Below are 16,006 nucleotides of genomic sequence, written 5' to 3' on the forward strand. Positions count from 1 at the left end.
CTTAACCCACTGAGCCACCCAGGTGCCCCTCAAAAACAACTCTTAACATGAACTGGTACTACCTTGAGGTCAAGAGAAGTTATAAGAATGATATAATGTGCACACATGGCCTGTCTTATAAAAATAGAAACCAGAAAAACTCGCCTGCTTCAAAGAATCACTAATGTAATTCCAAATTTGTAACACATTCATCAAAAGTTTAACATACAGGTTTATCTGTAAAAACTAGGTTAAAAATAGTGGTGGTCGAAGGAGAGGGTAAGAGGCATGGTACATGACAAAGATTTATAACACCTGAATGTAATTATAGGCAAAAGCCTTCAATTATCCTGCTTTAAGCCAATTCTTTTGTACAGTTTCCTTCCCTCCTTCCCCTTATTCACCACTTTATTAAAGAATACTGGAAACGTGCGGTCACCCTTCCTCTTTTATGGTAGACAACAAAGTCCCAACCATTTTTAAAGTGACAGCTCACTGCTTGATTATCCAGAAACTTCTTCCCTTATTTCCTGTATTAGTTTGCTAAGGCTACTTTAAAAAGTACCACAAACTGAACAACAGAAATATATTGTGTCACAATTCTGGAAACTCGAAGTAGGAGATGAAGATGCTGGCAGAGGTGGTCCTTTCTGAGGGCTGTTGAGAGAGATTCTCTTTCATGTCATCTGCCTAGCTTCTAGTGGTTTGCAGTGTTCCTTGGCTTGTAGAAGCAGCACCCCAGTTCTGCCTTCATCTTTACGTGGTATTCTGTGTGTGTGTGTGTGTGTGTGTGTGTGGTTGTCTCCAAGTTTTTCCTTTTCATAGGAAATGTCATGTTGGATTAAGTCTTGCTAATGACCTCTTTTTAACTTGATTAGCTTTATAAAAACCCTGTCTCCAAATAAGGTTACATCCTGAGGTATATTGAAAGAGTTAGGATTCCAGCATTGGAATTTTTGAGGAACACATTCTTCCTGTAACATTTACTTATTTTTCTCTCTATACTTCCCAACTAATAGATAGTTATTATTTTTTATTTGCTAGGCTCCTCTAAAAAATAGTAAGTGGGGAGGTTTTTTTTTTAAGATGTATTTATTTATTTCAGAAAGAGAGTACACATGGGGGGTGGCCAGAGGGTGAGGGAGAGAGAGAATCCCAAGCAGACTCCCTGCTGTTCATGGAGCCTGATTTAGGGCTCGATCTCAAGACCCCGAGATCATGACCTGAGCCAACATCTAAGAGTTGGACACTCAACCGACTGAACCACCCAGGCACCCCCAGAGGTTTTTAAATTAATCTGTATCTGTTGAGTTTCAGTTGGGGACTTGGAAGTACTGTGGTGAGATATGACTAACACAAAAAAGGGAATATTAAGTGCCAGTTAGTTTCCATTTGGAGTTGATGTGTATAATTTACAGAAGATAAAATTATTCAGACAAGGGGGAAGGTAGGTAGGATTTGGGCAGAAAGGATAGTAGGAAGACATTCCAACCTCAGGAATAGCTTCAGTAAGCGTTTAGGGTAAGTTTTAGCTACAGAAATCCAAAATAAGGAGACTGCCCTGAATCTGAAGAGTTGTGAGTGGTGACAGCAACCTTTTGGGAATATCCTCCACTTATGACTTCTTGATTTCGATCACTTTATTTAATCTCTCGTGTGTCTCAATTTCTTTGTCATTAATATGGATTTATTGTGATTAAATCAGAAATTTCATAGAAAACATCCTTGGGATGTAATAAATATTGAGTGTTCTCTGTTATTTTTAAATTGACATTAATATATATGTAAGGGAATGGTTGCACATATCTTAATGTAAAGAGTTGAGGGCTTCATTTTTTTTTTTTTTAAGATTTTATTTGAGAGAGCATGAGCTTGCGTGTGAGTGGTGGGGTGGGGGTGGGGATAGGAAGGGAGGGGAAAAGGGAAAGAATGTCAAGCAGACTGCACGCTGAGGCTCCATGTGGGGCTGGATCCTATGACCCTGAGATGACCTGAGCCAAAACCAAGAGTCTAACAATTAACTGACTGAGCCACCCATTCGCCCCAAGGTGAAGGCTTTAAATAGGATTATGACAATTCTTTGTAATGAATAAGGGGAAAATGGATATTTCAAAGAAAGAATCAGGGTGTGGTTCCTAATTTGAGTAGAAGGTATAAAGAAGATAACAAAAAAATAAAAGAGAGGGGAAACCACTGACAAAATGAGGAATGATGGAAGACATAAGCAGTACAATTATTTTATATTTGGAGAATGTTAAAGTAATAATAGTTAATCATATGGGGTAATTAGAAATCGTACTGAAATTTTGGAAAGTCTTAGCCAGATGTGGATTTGGGGAGATAAAAAAAAAACAGGTTGCCCTCTGAAGAAGTTTTCATTGATAAGGTCCCCGGACAGAGCCTTTTGAGAACTGGGGAGTAAGGATGAGAAAGTGAAAGCAACAGGCAGACAGGGAACAAATCAGGTAAACTAGAAGAGAAGTAGAAATGTTGGTGTTTCCAAAAATGAGAACGCAGAGTTTAGGGAAAAAAGAGGCAATCAGAATTGTGCAATGTGGACCCGGAGGAAGTGGAAGAGAATGAAGACCAGAAAGACCCTTGGATTCAAATAGAAAGAAGTGATTAGTGACTGTGGCAAGTAGAATAATGGTCCCGTAAAGATGTCCTAAACCTCATCTAGAGACTCTATGAATACATTCTGTTACATGGCAAGGGAGTATTTCAGCTGCTCATCAGATGACCATAAAATAGAGAAATTATCTGGGGTCGTCTGAGTGGGTCTGATGTTATCACGAGTGCTCTCGAAAGATGAGAGATGCAGAAGAATATTAGAGTGACGTGATTTAGATGTTGAAAGATTGGAGCAGCTATTGCTGAGTTTGGGAATGGAAGGAGGCCATAAGCCAAGGAATGCAGGTGTCTGTAGTTGAAGCTGCAGAAGACAAGGAAACAGTCTCCCCTGAAGCCCGCAGAAAAAATACAGCCCTATCAGCACCTTTAGTTTAGCCCAATAAGATCTGTTTCAGGTTTCTGGCCACCAGAACTGTAAAATAATAAATTGTGGTTATTTTAAGCCACTGAACTTTGTGATAATTTGGTACAGCTGTGATAGAAAACTAATATAGTAAGTAGATACTTGTAGAATTTTGGTGGTGGTATAATGCAGTGAATTTGTTTTAAGATTTGACTTACTCTTTAATGAGTTTTCTCTGTTGAGAAAAAAAAATGGAAAGCCAGGATTGTTAATTGCTGATCTAAAGTCTTACCTAAAACACTTCTGAGAATGATATTCCAAAAATCTAGTCCCACTATGGTACATAAGTATTTTGTTCTATTTTTGCTATACCAAAGGCCAGGCTAACCATAGATGTGAACTTATCAATAAGTTTAGAAATAGCCCATCCCTTCCTTTTGGTGCTATTATTTTTTTTAATCCTTATAATCAACTACATATACATCCCAGCCAAAGTCTGCTAACCAGGTTAATTCATTGTGATTGGGAACCAAGTTGTAAAATGATTTTGTACACAGTTATTGGATTCAATTCAGTTTTATAGATGAAAGAATTAAAATTCAGAGAAGAGAAGTGAGATATGCTGTGTCATATTGCCATCATCCATCTGGCTGGCCTGAGCTCAGAGATCCTTTTACCCCCAATCCTTCTTTCTCATAATTACATTTCTAGGTCTAGCTTTGGGATTGGATTGCTTCAGGCCTTAGATAACTCTATCCATCTTCTGAAGCAGTATGGAAGATGAGAAGGTGTTATAATGGACAGATAGTAGCCTTTCCCCCTTTTGCATCACTAATAAAAAGTTCCTCGAGCAACACAAAAAGAAAAATGGTAAAAACAACGTCAGACACTGTTGTAAACTTCTCTATAGTAGTAACTCACTTAATCCTTACCATTATTGTTTTTTTTTTATATAGATAACATTATTACTACAGGTAAGACCCTGAGCCAGAAAAAGGCTACTAAACTTGCCCAAGTTAAGTACAGGGGCAGAGTGGGATAAGGATGGATGTAACCCTTTACTTTTGTTTAAAATGTGATGCTTTTTATAAAACTTTTATCATGAAAATTTTTAAAGATACAGAGAGTTGGAACAGTAAATGAACACCCATACACTTCCTCTCTCTAGATTCAAGAATTATCAACATTTGCCACATTTACTTTATCTCTGTGTGTGTGGCCATTTGAAATTAGTATGCATCGTGACACTTCCACATCCTTTATATATGTAAAATGCATCAGCCCTATACAAGACTTCTGAAACCTTTATTTTAATTCCAATATTCCTAATGCAGTACTTCATATTTAGGAGAAGCCACAAAGAAAGGAACAGGATAGTTGAAATTGTGCAGAAGAGTAAAGTTATTTTAAATATCTAATAGCTAGTTATGTGCTCAGCGCTTTGCCTGTATATAGTTCCTTAATTTTCAAGACAATTCTATGATGGAGGTAATCTTATTATCCTCATTACAGATAACCTCAGAGAGGTAACTTGCCCAAGGCCATCCAACTAATATGTAGCAAAACCCCATATTAAAGTAGGCAGTTAAATGTGTTCTTAAATATTTAAAACTAAGGATGCTGAAGTGTCATGATGCCTATCACCTTAGTGATCACAACGTAAGTGGAGATAAGATAAATGTGGCAAATGTGGATAATTGTTGAATCCAGAAAGTGAGCATATGGGTGTCCATTGTACTATTCAAGTTCTCTGTATCTTTGAACATTTTCAAAATCAATTCTAGAGTTTGAGCTTTTCTACTTTGTGCCTTGGTAAACGCTTTGTGGAAAAAAGTATTTAAGCACTTTTGTTAAAACAAACCTTACGGGGAGATCACATTTAGTAGGAGATATTTACTTGGGTACCCAACTCCAAACTATTTTTTAGTTTTGTTTCGTTTAACTTTTTTTTTTTTTTTTAAACACCTGTAACCCAAATCTGGACGGAGCTAACGGTGCAACAGGAGTTAGGGGGCGGGAGGTGGGGGAGAAAGGCAGAAGGCGATCGCAGGATGTTGCCGCAGCCGCGGCCCGGTGGATTCTGGGAATTGTAGTCTTCCAGTTATCCAGGGCATTCCTGAGTAGGGCCTCGGGAAAACCAGACTACGCTCCCAGAAGCCTCCGGGGTGGCTCGCTAGGAACGCACTTCCTGGGAAGCTGAGAGGGAGACGCTCTAAGAAGCTCATCAGTGTGGGAGAGTGAAATGTCTTGGATGTGAGGAACAGGTAGGTGTGGTCAAGAATCTGATTTGGGGATCTTTTGCATAAGTCGTTGAGGATTTTGTGTAAAATAGCTAAATCGAAGGGAATCAGGGACACTGAAAACTGTTGACCACGACAGTGGACGTGAAAATTGAATGAGGAGATATTTTATAAGGCTTTAAAAAATTGTGTACACAGGAGTATGGAAATGTCGAGATGTCTTGCAGGAGCAGCCGAGGGCTTGGGCTTGGCCGGCGGAGTGTGCGGTGAGGAGCTGCAGGTTGCTATTTTTGAATCACCAGCTGGTTGTGTAATGATGACCTGCTCGCGGTTCAAACCCACTCAGTGTTGCAGGGGTGGGCTTGTTCCGAGAGCGGTAACAGTCACTGTTGCGGTCCCTTTCTATTGGCTCTAACCAGGAGAGCTCCCCCCGCTGTTTCCCTCTTTCTTTCTGCTAGCTCTGGTGCTCCTAAGGGCAGGGCTCGAAGGGAAGGAAAGGAGAGGAAGGGGAGTGCGGGTTGCGCTGGAAGCTTGGTTTGCTTTACTCTGAAGCCCAAGCTGTGTGTAATCGGCCTTGGAAGGGGCCGGTTACCACGTTAGAGAAAGGCCAGACTTGGTAACCCCGCTTAGAATGAAAGCTCAGGGATCCTAGTGTCTTTTTAATTGTAAAACAAATTTCCCTTAATTGGGAGTGACCAGTTATGCATGATACCAACTTAAGAAACATACATTTAGAAAAGAAAAAAATCATAATTTGAAATCTCTTCTGGGGAGACTATTGAGGACGGCATTCTGCATAATAATGGGGCCAGTGATAAATGCCTTAATCCAGGAAGTTCTCTGGCGTTTATAAGTTAGCATCCTCATCCTACCTGTTGTGATAAATAGTACTCGAAAAGGAAGTTGTTGATGGTTAAAATAGATCTATGGAAACATATTTAAATGGCACGTTGAGCCGTTGGTGAAACTGTAAACTCAGAAAAGCATTCTAGTTGCAAATTTTAGGACGCACAGTGCAGATCAACTTAACCTAGTTTTGTTTTCCGTATCCTTCTAAAAAGTACAAAAGAAACAATGAATTTGTCTTACTTCCAAGACAACTAGCTGCACAGTGTTTCCTTGGGCCTCCTTATTCGTCCTGGATAGAATCTAAAAAACCCATTGTGTGTGTGTGTGTGTGTGTGTGTGTGTGTGTGTGTGTGTGTGTTTATGCATGTGTGTATACACACACACACATAATTTAAAGAAGTACTGTATTTATTTATTTAGGACATTTTTCCTATTTCTTTAGGCCCAATCATCTCTTCTGTCTATTCAGATGTGCATATATTTCTTCTAAGTTGATTAAAGTTGATTTAGACCTGTCAAGTACCTCAAAGAGTAAGTACATCCTTTGATTTTACTCCTTTTCCTTTTTCCACTGTATATCAGATGTCATGTTTTTCTCTTGTTCAAGAAAATGAAGTTTTATGATAGACCTCCTTTGTGAGAGCAGTGATTGATAACCTGTAGTTTTTAAGAAAACTCAATTACAGGTAAAAGGGACTGCTCATCTTACCATCAAGAAGTAATGTAGTTGCTGTTACACATGTCTTCTCATATAACTATTCCGGATTATCCCTGAAAGAATTACATAGTGGTGGGTCTGTGAATTCCTAAAGCTGTTAGGTATTATTCCTGCCTCAGACTTCTTTGAATGCTATTCAAAACCACAGGATAGGTATCTTTTTGAAAACATTTTTATTTGAAAATGACATATTTGATAACCTTTAACTGTTTTCCAAATTTTATCCATCTACTTCTAAAAATCACCATGAAATAGATAGATGACAAATGTGAAGTGCTTGTTTTGAAACAGAGTGCTTATTTGATTTGGTCAGTAACTACTCCATAGAGAATGCTCTGTTATTATTGTTACATGGCTGTAATCATCTGTGATTGATTGCTGAGATCCAGAAGAAAAGCATGTTCCTAACTAAAGAAAATAAATAAGCCTACTAATAATCATTATAAACTTAAATTTATGACCATATTCTGTTTTACAAAGGGCTTTACTATTCATGATCTTACACATACCTTGGGGAACATTTTACAGATGACATATTTGAGGTTCAGAGGACGTAGATGCCTTGCCCAGTGTGTAAATGGTAGGTTGTGACTGGCATTTGGGTCTTTGATTGCCTGGGCTATAATATCAAGTTGCCACTCACAACAAGCCCAGATATCTGTATATCTGACACAGCTTAAGGCTCTTGCCTAGTTTGTGTTCTAGAGTGCTACTTAGATTTGTTAGTGTGTTCTTAACCTGGCACATTTTCTACAGTTCCAAAAAGAGATTTTCATATGGCAAAAAGATGTTTATCTTTTTTCTCCATTGCTATATTAAAAAGAAAGTACAAATACAAATATAAGTAATTGTTTTGTTCTAAAAATAGTATTGCTTGGATAAACAGAAATTAATTTGATATATTAACCTGTTAATAAAAAGGGGGGGTATATCCAGTAGTAACAAACCTATTGAGTTGAAAACATGAGAATCAGCACAGGTATAATTGATTGACTCCTTGCCACTGTGAAAGTTAACTAGTGTTGCCAAACTTAGTTATGTATTTTTGGAAGAATAGTATTTATGTAAATACTTGGGAATAGTCTCATTTTTAGGGGACTGTTTTAGGAGAAGAAAATGAACTTTGTTTTAAAAAATGGGAGAGACTGGCTAATAAAGAATGGAAAGTGGAGGGCATGGTCTAGAAGCAACTTGGAGGCTGCCAAACACACAGGATATGAATGATTGAATGAATGAATGAATGAATGAATAAGAAAGAAAGCAGGAAAGAAAGAAACTGATAACAGAGCAGATTTGTAACTTTCTCTCTGGATCCTGACCATACCCATATGGACCTTACATTTGTTTGTTTGTTTGTTTGTTCAGTTATTTAACAAATCAGGTGCCTTCTGTGTATCAGTGTGGGACACAGTGAATAAAAGAGAAGGCTCTCTGTCATCCTGGAATTCAGCCTAGTGAGAAAGATAAATACTAAACAAGGAATTATAGGCATAATCACTGCTCCCAAAGAGAAGGTACAAAGGTGAATTCAGAGTGTATAACCAGGGCTGGGGGAAGGTTAAGAATAAGGGAGGAGAGAACAGGTTTAGGGCCAGCCTCCCTGAAAATTAGAAAAATGAATACCTTTTAGGTAAGCAAAGAGTAGAATGGAATTAAAGTCCTAGAAGGAAAAATAGCATGAAGTAAAGTCCTTAGCCAAATATAAAACTACAAAATTTGAAGAGTTAGAAGAAAAACAGTATGGCTACTTAGTTTGTAACATGTTAGATGGGAGAGTGATACATAAGGAGATTGAGAATTTGAATTTGATAGGAACTGATGGTGGGATTTGAATCTTTGGGAACCATGGAAAAGTTTTGAAATTTAGAAATTTAAAAAGTTTTGAAATTTAGGAAGGCATTAAAAGTAAGAGATGTAGTGAGGGGCACCTGGGTGACTCAGCTAGTGAAGCATGCAACTCTTGATCTCCAGATTATGGGCTTGAGCCCCACAATGACTATAGAAATTACTTAAAAAGAAAATCTTTAAAAAAAAAAAAAAGAAAGAAAGAAATACAGTGAAATAATCAGATTTGCATCTGAAACAATTATTTTGGGTTAAAAATTAATTGGCATGGGACAAGAGTAGAGATCTTTCACCCTCTTAATATGAACAAATACTAATCTGAGAATCAGCATTATTTCCAATTTTAAATCAGTAACTATATTCCATCTCCCTATGAAATGATTCCTCATCCCTCTAGTGAGATACATGACTTACCAGATCATGCAGATGTGGAGTTAAGAACAGGTCATAAGGAAAGTAGCCAGAGAAGGTTATAAAGAGCAAGGACATTAATTCCAGCACTGAGATTGAAATTAGCTAAAGAATTGAGGTTAATAGTATTTCCCTTCTGAAGAAATACCATGGTATCCTTGTTGGCTGTGTAAATTAGAACTTTTCAGTCAATCTCTGGGATATGGGCAAATGATGCTTCAGTAAAGGCAAGTTCAGGCAACTGATACAACATTGGTGTTGATTTGATGCAGGATAAATTTGAACACACTTGATTCTGAAGTAAATATTGACCCACCTCTGCTCATTAGTGTCATTTGATAGTCTATAACCTAAGAATTACAGGAATTTATTTATAATAGTAAAGTTATTCATCTGATCTTGTTTCTCATCCCCTTTGCATTGTAGGAATTAGTAGTACAAGGCAGCTTGATTGGAGAAATCTCAATTTTATTGATACTCCCAAGTTTTTTACCTCTATCTCTGAAAGCAAGAGGGAATTTTTGACTGGGTTAGAACTGTGAGTACATTGTCTAAAAGAGTTCTGAAGCTTTAAGAGAAAGAGAGGGAACCTTTTTCTTATGTCTTCACAGCTTTAATCAAATCATCATTCTCTTTCATTGCTTAGTCTTTTTCTAACCCTGGATGATACATTTTTTATGAACAGGTGCCTAATTGGTTCACTCTGCTTGATATTTAACAATTACCCTTTAACATGTAGTAATCATACAGTTGATTCACTCTCAGCATAACTGACTCCTCATAGAACAGCATATTCTTTCTCTCACTTTGATTGTTAACGCATTGGAGCAGGTTCCAGATCTTAGTATCTTCAGCTGTTCCAGGGCCTAACTATTTTGCATGTGCTGGATACTCAGTAAATACCTGAGTTGAATGAATTGATTTGTTGAATGAATTACTACTTGGTAATAGCTACTTCTTTGTCCAGTTCTGCATTATCAGTAGCCTACCTTTGTGAGTTACTGTGGTCTTGGAACAGTGCCAGTATTCATTTATTCAAATATTCCTAGAATGACTTACATGCTAGGCACTGTACAAGTTGCTAACAGCATATGGGGGAGACAGGTAAATGAGCAAAAAGTAGTAAGAAGCTACATTTTGGAGGTTGATATCATTAGTAGCCTTTTCCAGCGTAAACATCCTCAAACCTGAACCACAGTTCCATTACTGAAACAAGGTGCTTGGTTGCTAAAATTAAGCAAGATAGTTTTTCTCCCCATTTTGCATGAAAAATATAAATTACAACTACAATTCCTTTGATTTGTTTTCATCTGTAAATAATATATTTGTAAGTAATTGCTACTCCTGGTAATATTGACAGAAGACAACATGATAAACAAGTAGCAAATTAATATTAATGGAAAAACCTAAAACTATGCCTAACTTGAGGACTTTGAAATATGGTTCACTTGTACTTAAACTGATTTTATATAGTACAGTTATATAGGTATGTACATACCTATATATTTTCTGCTAGTAAAATTATTCCTAGTTTATATCACCAAATTAAATATGCAGATATGTTGTTTTCTAAAAAAAAAAATGTACCTTCCCATTCAGACACATTTGATCAAGTCCTAACCCAGTTTAGCATTTTGGTCTTCGTTCTGGCCCCTGAACTCCTGGAAATGCTATTCCACCATCACAGCAGATAATATTTGACTTTGCAGAGGGTCATAGGTACTCTGAACACATACTGTATTCAGAAACAATAATATTCTCAACCTTTTTCCTTCATCATCTGACTAAAAAAAGTAAATGTGCTACTTTATTGGTCTGTTGTGTTGCCTCATTGGGGGTGTGATAGAAGGCAGAGAAAATGCACTTGAGTGGTGTTTGGAGAGTGCATTCAAACTCTTAAATTAAAGCTGAACTAGATACTGGTCTTTATACTTCGTCACATGCAGAAAAAGAACACAGCCTTTTAATTTGGAATGAAAGAAAGGCCTGGCTACTTTTTTCTTTTTCTTACAATAGTGTTAATAGAGATAGGTTGTCATTACTTCAGGAATTTGTGCTTTCATCTTATATGAGCAGTAATGGTATAATAACCAATAACCACAAGTGTAATAACTTGAAAAGCATGCAAGTCATCTTGAATCAGCCAGGAAGTAGTTGAACAGAGTCATTTCAAGTATCTTTGTTCTCTTCTTTTCATTTGACTAACTCACTGGAGAGTTCATTTACATTTTGTAATTATCCAGTATGCTAGTATATAGGAATGAGATGTTGGTTTTTCTTACTTAACATTTATTCAGCGATACTCTTTAAACTGCTCCAGTGTGCCAGGCACTGAGCTGGTCACTGAGTGCTAAGAAGTAGTTAACATTTGAATTGCTCTTACAGCGTGCCAAACATGTTTTAAGCAGTGAACAGTATATTAACTCACTGAATACTTAACTCTGTGAGCCAGGTACTGTTATTTTTCTCATTTTACAGATGAGGAAAAGGAATCACAGAGTTCTATAGCTGACCCAAGGTCACTTGGCTAGTAAGTGAGGAAGTGGGAATTGGAACCCAGTCAGGGTCCTCCCCTCAGCCAGTCTGCTGTCCTGTGATCCTTCTTTTCTTACATATTTGTCTTTTATGAGCCACCTTCACCTCAGCTGCATGCTAGTTTCATTTTACATTCGCATGAGCATTGGAGGCTGAATTTGTGGTGTTTGTTGTTGATGGTTAATGAGTGCTTTGACTCTATATATTTGAGTGGCTGACACAGGAAAGTATTTGGTAGATGTGAATTATTGAATGAGTGATTATTGACAATTGAGAGACTCATATGTAATGTTAAGAGGATTTGAAAGTATTTTGATTGTTCCTCTGATTTGCTGGGAAATAAAATACTCATGTACAATGACCTCAGATCTTTGGTCATTCCCTGACGCAGCCACTGGCAACCAATAGGTGAGTGCTCCTGTGCTCTGCTGTCACATGCACATGTGTTTATATACCTTCATATTGTACACAGGAAACAGGGACAGACTTTGCCTCTTTGTATTGACATCATTAGTTGTGCTGCCAATCAGCACCACCCTTCCTGCTATGCTCTCCTATTGTCCCCTCATGATGTGTCCTCTTGTGTGTCACCCCCCAGTCTGACAGTACTGCACAAGCCTGCCTGCCATGGGCTGTCGGGATGTCCATGCAGCCACAGTCCTCTCCTTCCTGTGTGGAATCGCCTCGGTAGCAGGCCTCTTTGCGGGGACTCTGCTTCCCAACTGGAGGAAATTACGACTGATCACATTCAACAGAAACGAGAAGAATCTGACTGTGTACACTGGCCTGTGGGTGAAGTGTGCCCGATATGATGGGAGCAGTGACTGCCTGATGTATGATACTACCTGGTACTCATCAGTTGACCAGCTGGACTTGCGGGTCCTCCAGTTTGCCCTGCCTCTCAGCATCCTGATTGCGATGGGTGCCCTGCTGCTCTGCCTGATTGGAATGTGCAACACGGCCTTCAGGTCCTCAGTGCCCAACATCAAACTGGCCAAGTGCCTGGTCAATAGTGCAGGCTGCCACCTGGTGGCTGGGCTGCTGTTTTTCCTGGCAGGTACTGTGAGCCTCTCCCCTTCCATCTGGGTCATCTTTTATAACATTCATCTGAACAAGAAGTTTGAGCCAGTCTTTACCTTTGACTACGCAGTGTATGTCACTATGGCTAGTGCTGGGGGCCTGTATATGACTTCCCTTCTACTGTTTATTTGGTACTGTGCATGCAAATCTTTGCCTTCTCCATTCTGGCAGCCACTGTACTCCCATCCTCCCAGTATGCATACCTACTCGCAGCCCTATTCAGCACGCTCCCGCCTCTCTGCCATCGAAATTGACATTCCAGTAGTTTCACACACCACCTAATGTGGAAATAGTTCTCAGAGAAAACTTGTAGCCTCACATTTCCCTTGTACAAGGACCCACATACATTTTCCTTTGTTTCTGACCAGTCAATGAAGCCAAATTTGTATATCCTGGTAGAATGAAGTGCTGCTAGTTTTATGAAAAGTACATTATTTTAAATGTGAATCATTTTATCTTGCTTCTTATGCTAGAAAGATTTTTAACCTCTATATTGATATCTAATCAGTTATTCAAGTGGAAAGGACCTGTGTCTCAGTTGAGGTATTTTAGAGCAACATGGTAAAGTAAAATACGAAGACTAAGAGAGGCTATTGTACGTGATCTTTATGAGTATTTTAGAATGTGTATTGTCCTTTTTATATAATACCTTAAACTGGGAAGAAAGGGCAATTTCAAATATAAGAAATTTCTTTCAGGTAAGCATAATATTTTAACAGTAGTCAGTCTACCAGCTTAAGGCTGTAACTTTTCTTACTTCTCTCTCGGGGCTAATTATATAAAACAGAGTTTCATATTTTGAAGATACTTTCTTTTGTGCATTCCTTATCTTCTACCTCATGGCAGTGTTTTAAAAAATGCATTTTAAGTGATGTCAGAGAGAATAAGCATAACATTTTAAATATCTACTAGTATGGATAACATTTAACATAATTTCAAAAGTTAATGATTCTATAAATTGTATTATTAGAGTTAAAATGGGCCATGTGATGAATCGGTGCTTCCCCTCTGTGGCAGAAAAGCCTTTTTTTTTTTCCAGATAGCATCCACCAAGTAGTATTCATGGCCTTGTATAATCTCTTAGAGACAAAGAAAGAGGCCCAAGTGGTTTGTTCTCTTTTAGACAGTGGTAGGGGACAAGCATCTATTCTTCACTGAAAACATCAGAGATTCATTCTGTTGGACTGCCTTTTGAATGATGACTGAAGTAAGTTATAGCTTCACCTTGACCACGTTCACTCTTGATTCAGTTCCTGCCTTCGTCACTGATTATTTCCTTGAGCATATATCTTTGCTCCACACTTTAGTGGGTGCTATAGAGGATACATGAAAAGTATGAAATCCGGTCCCATCCACTAAGAAATTTTAATATAACAAAGAAGATCAAACTGTTATCTAACAGTTAGGAAACAGTCTTACTTTATTGGCAGCTGGTCTTAATTTCTCAGTCATTGATCAAGGAATATATTTCAACTAGAGACATGACTTTCTGACAGGCTTATTGTACAATATCAGCAATATTCTGGAGCTTAGAAATTCAGTTCATTGGATCCTTTAGAGCACCTACATTAGCCTAGACACTATAATAACACTATATCAGATTCATGAGAATGGGCAAAAGTGGTAAAGAAATTAAATTGTTCCCTTTTCACCTCTGAAAGTATGATGATGTATTGAAGAGGAAGGAGTATTTAAAATCTCTTCTAATGGGGTAACATTTAGATGCACCTGTGTTAATACTGAAATGAATTCTTAGAAATTCAGGGATATTGGGTCTTTACCCTTATGAAAATTTGAGCTGCTGACTTAATTGGTATACTTTGCTATACATTAGCATTATGTTCATAAAGATTTTTTTATATTAACCATTACAAATTCCACAAACCACTAGTTGCATGGTAAACAGATTATTATGCCTCTTTGCAAATCTGGATATGATTCTGGTACTTCTGTGGATGTAAGTGCTACTTTTCTTTTTTTCCTAATTACAACACTAGTTTGTGTATATAGCAAATAATTCCATTGTATAATTTTTAAATGCCATTAGTATAAAGCATGCAAAACTATGGTTTTTTTAGTTACAGCTTCTGATTACCTTCAGTTCCATTCCTTTTTACTCTTCTCAGACATAGCTGAATCTTGATCACTCCAAGACAATGGCAGGTTTAATTTTAAGATTAATATTAGTTTCCTCCTTTGCTATTTAATATCAGTCCTCTCTCTCACTAAATTTGTCCAGAAGTGTCAAGAATTCTACCATCTTCCTGTTCTTAGTATCAACAGTGTTAAAGAAAAGTAGACTCAGCCATTAATACACTAGACAGGTTTTAGTCCATGGGATCATAAATATAAATGTGCAGCTTTTTCTATAAGGATCTTTTGCAGTCTTTTCATAATCTGTAGTCTCAAATTAGTATTTACTATGGATACACTAGGCAAAAGAAACAGACGTTTCCCTTATTGTCTTTAATATTTCAGATTTGCTCTCAGTAGCTATTCTTCAAAGCCATCAAAGGAAAGCAAGTATTTACAGTCCTTTTTAGTAATTTTTGAGCACTCATCAGACTATCATTGTGATGGGGGATATGTTTTTTGTTGTAGTTGCTGCAAGCTATTAATGTTAAGGGCCTTTTATGGAAGCCAGCTTGAAACAAACTTTAAATGTGGTATCATGCACCAGATTTGGTTTATCCAGCCATGGGAGGGAAAAAAAAAAACCACAAAAAATTCTGAGTTTCCTTTACTTGTAATTATACACTATAATAGATAATGTTTGTTGTAAACTGCAATGTAAAACCTCAGTGAAACTGCACTGTATTTCTTGGTGTTTATTAAAAGATGTATTTTTACAAGTTTTTGTTTCTATCCTTTTCCTCAATGGTTTAAGGTAAAATATTTTGAGGGGCATCTGGGTGACTTAGTTGGTTCAGTGACTTTAGATTTTGGCTCAGGTCATGATTTCAGGGTCATGAGATTGAGCCCTGCATTGAGCATAGAGCCTACTTAAGATTCTCTCCCCTTCCTCCACCCCCGCTCACACGTGCACTCTCTCTCAAAGTAAATAAATCAATAAATAAACTATTTTGAGAAATGTTTCTCAAATGTATGTAAATTGAAAAAGATACAGCCCCATTTAAAGCCTTATAGAATAGCAATTGGAAAGGAATTAGAAAACATGGATCTATTATTCCAGAAGCATCAAGACCCTTCATCCATTTCTAAGAGTAGTCCCCAGGAATTCACTGGACTGTTTCAACATTCCACCAAAAAAACACTGAGTGAAGTTAGTGTGCCAGATTTGCCTCTTGCCTCATCAGTGGAATTTTCTAACGGTCTGTGTTCTTGAAAATGGAGAGTTCTCAAATGGTTAGGTAG

At 37.6% G+C, this 16,006-nt stretch overlaps 1 protein-coding gene across 1 annotated transcript; it reads left to right on the forward strand.

Moving 5' to 3' along the window:
- Positions 1–5,128: 5,128 nt before the first annotated feature.
- Positions 5,129–15,481, forward strand: CLDN12 (claudin 12). The gene is made up of 3 exons (XM_080818856.1): positions 5,129–5,217; positions 6,485–6,573; positions 12,150–15,481. Exon 3 carries the CDS (start codon positions 12,179–12,181, stop codon positions 12,911–12,913), a length of 735 nt encoding a protein of 244 aa, XP_080674982.1. The 5' UTR covers positions 5,129–5,217; positions 6,485–6,573; positions 12,150–12,178; the 3' UTR covers positions 12,914–15,481.
- The last annotated feature ends 525 nt before the right edge of the window (positions 15,482–16,006 follow it).

The sequence above is a fragment of the Martes martes genome (genome assembly GCF_963455335.1).
Source record: "Martes martes genome assembly, chromosome: 11".
NCBI lineage: Eukaryota > Metazoa > Chordata > Mammalia > Carnivora > Mustelidae > Martes > Martes martes.

Excerpts from the sequence above, each read along its gene's own strand:
- CLDN12 (XM_080818856.1), top strand. The coding sequence starts at position 12,179 with ATGGGCTGTCGGGATGTCCATGCAGCCACAGTCCTCTCCTTCCTGTGT.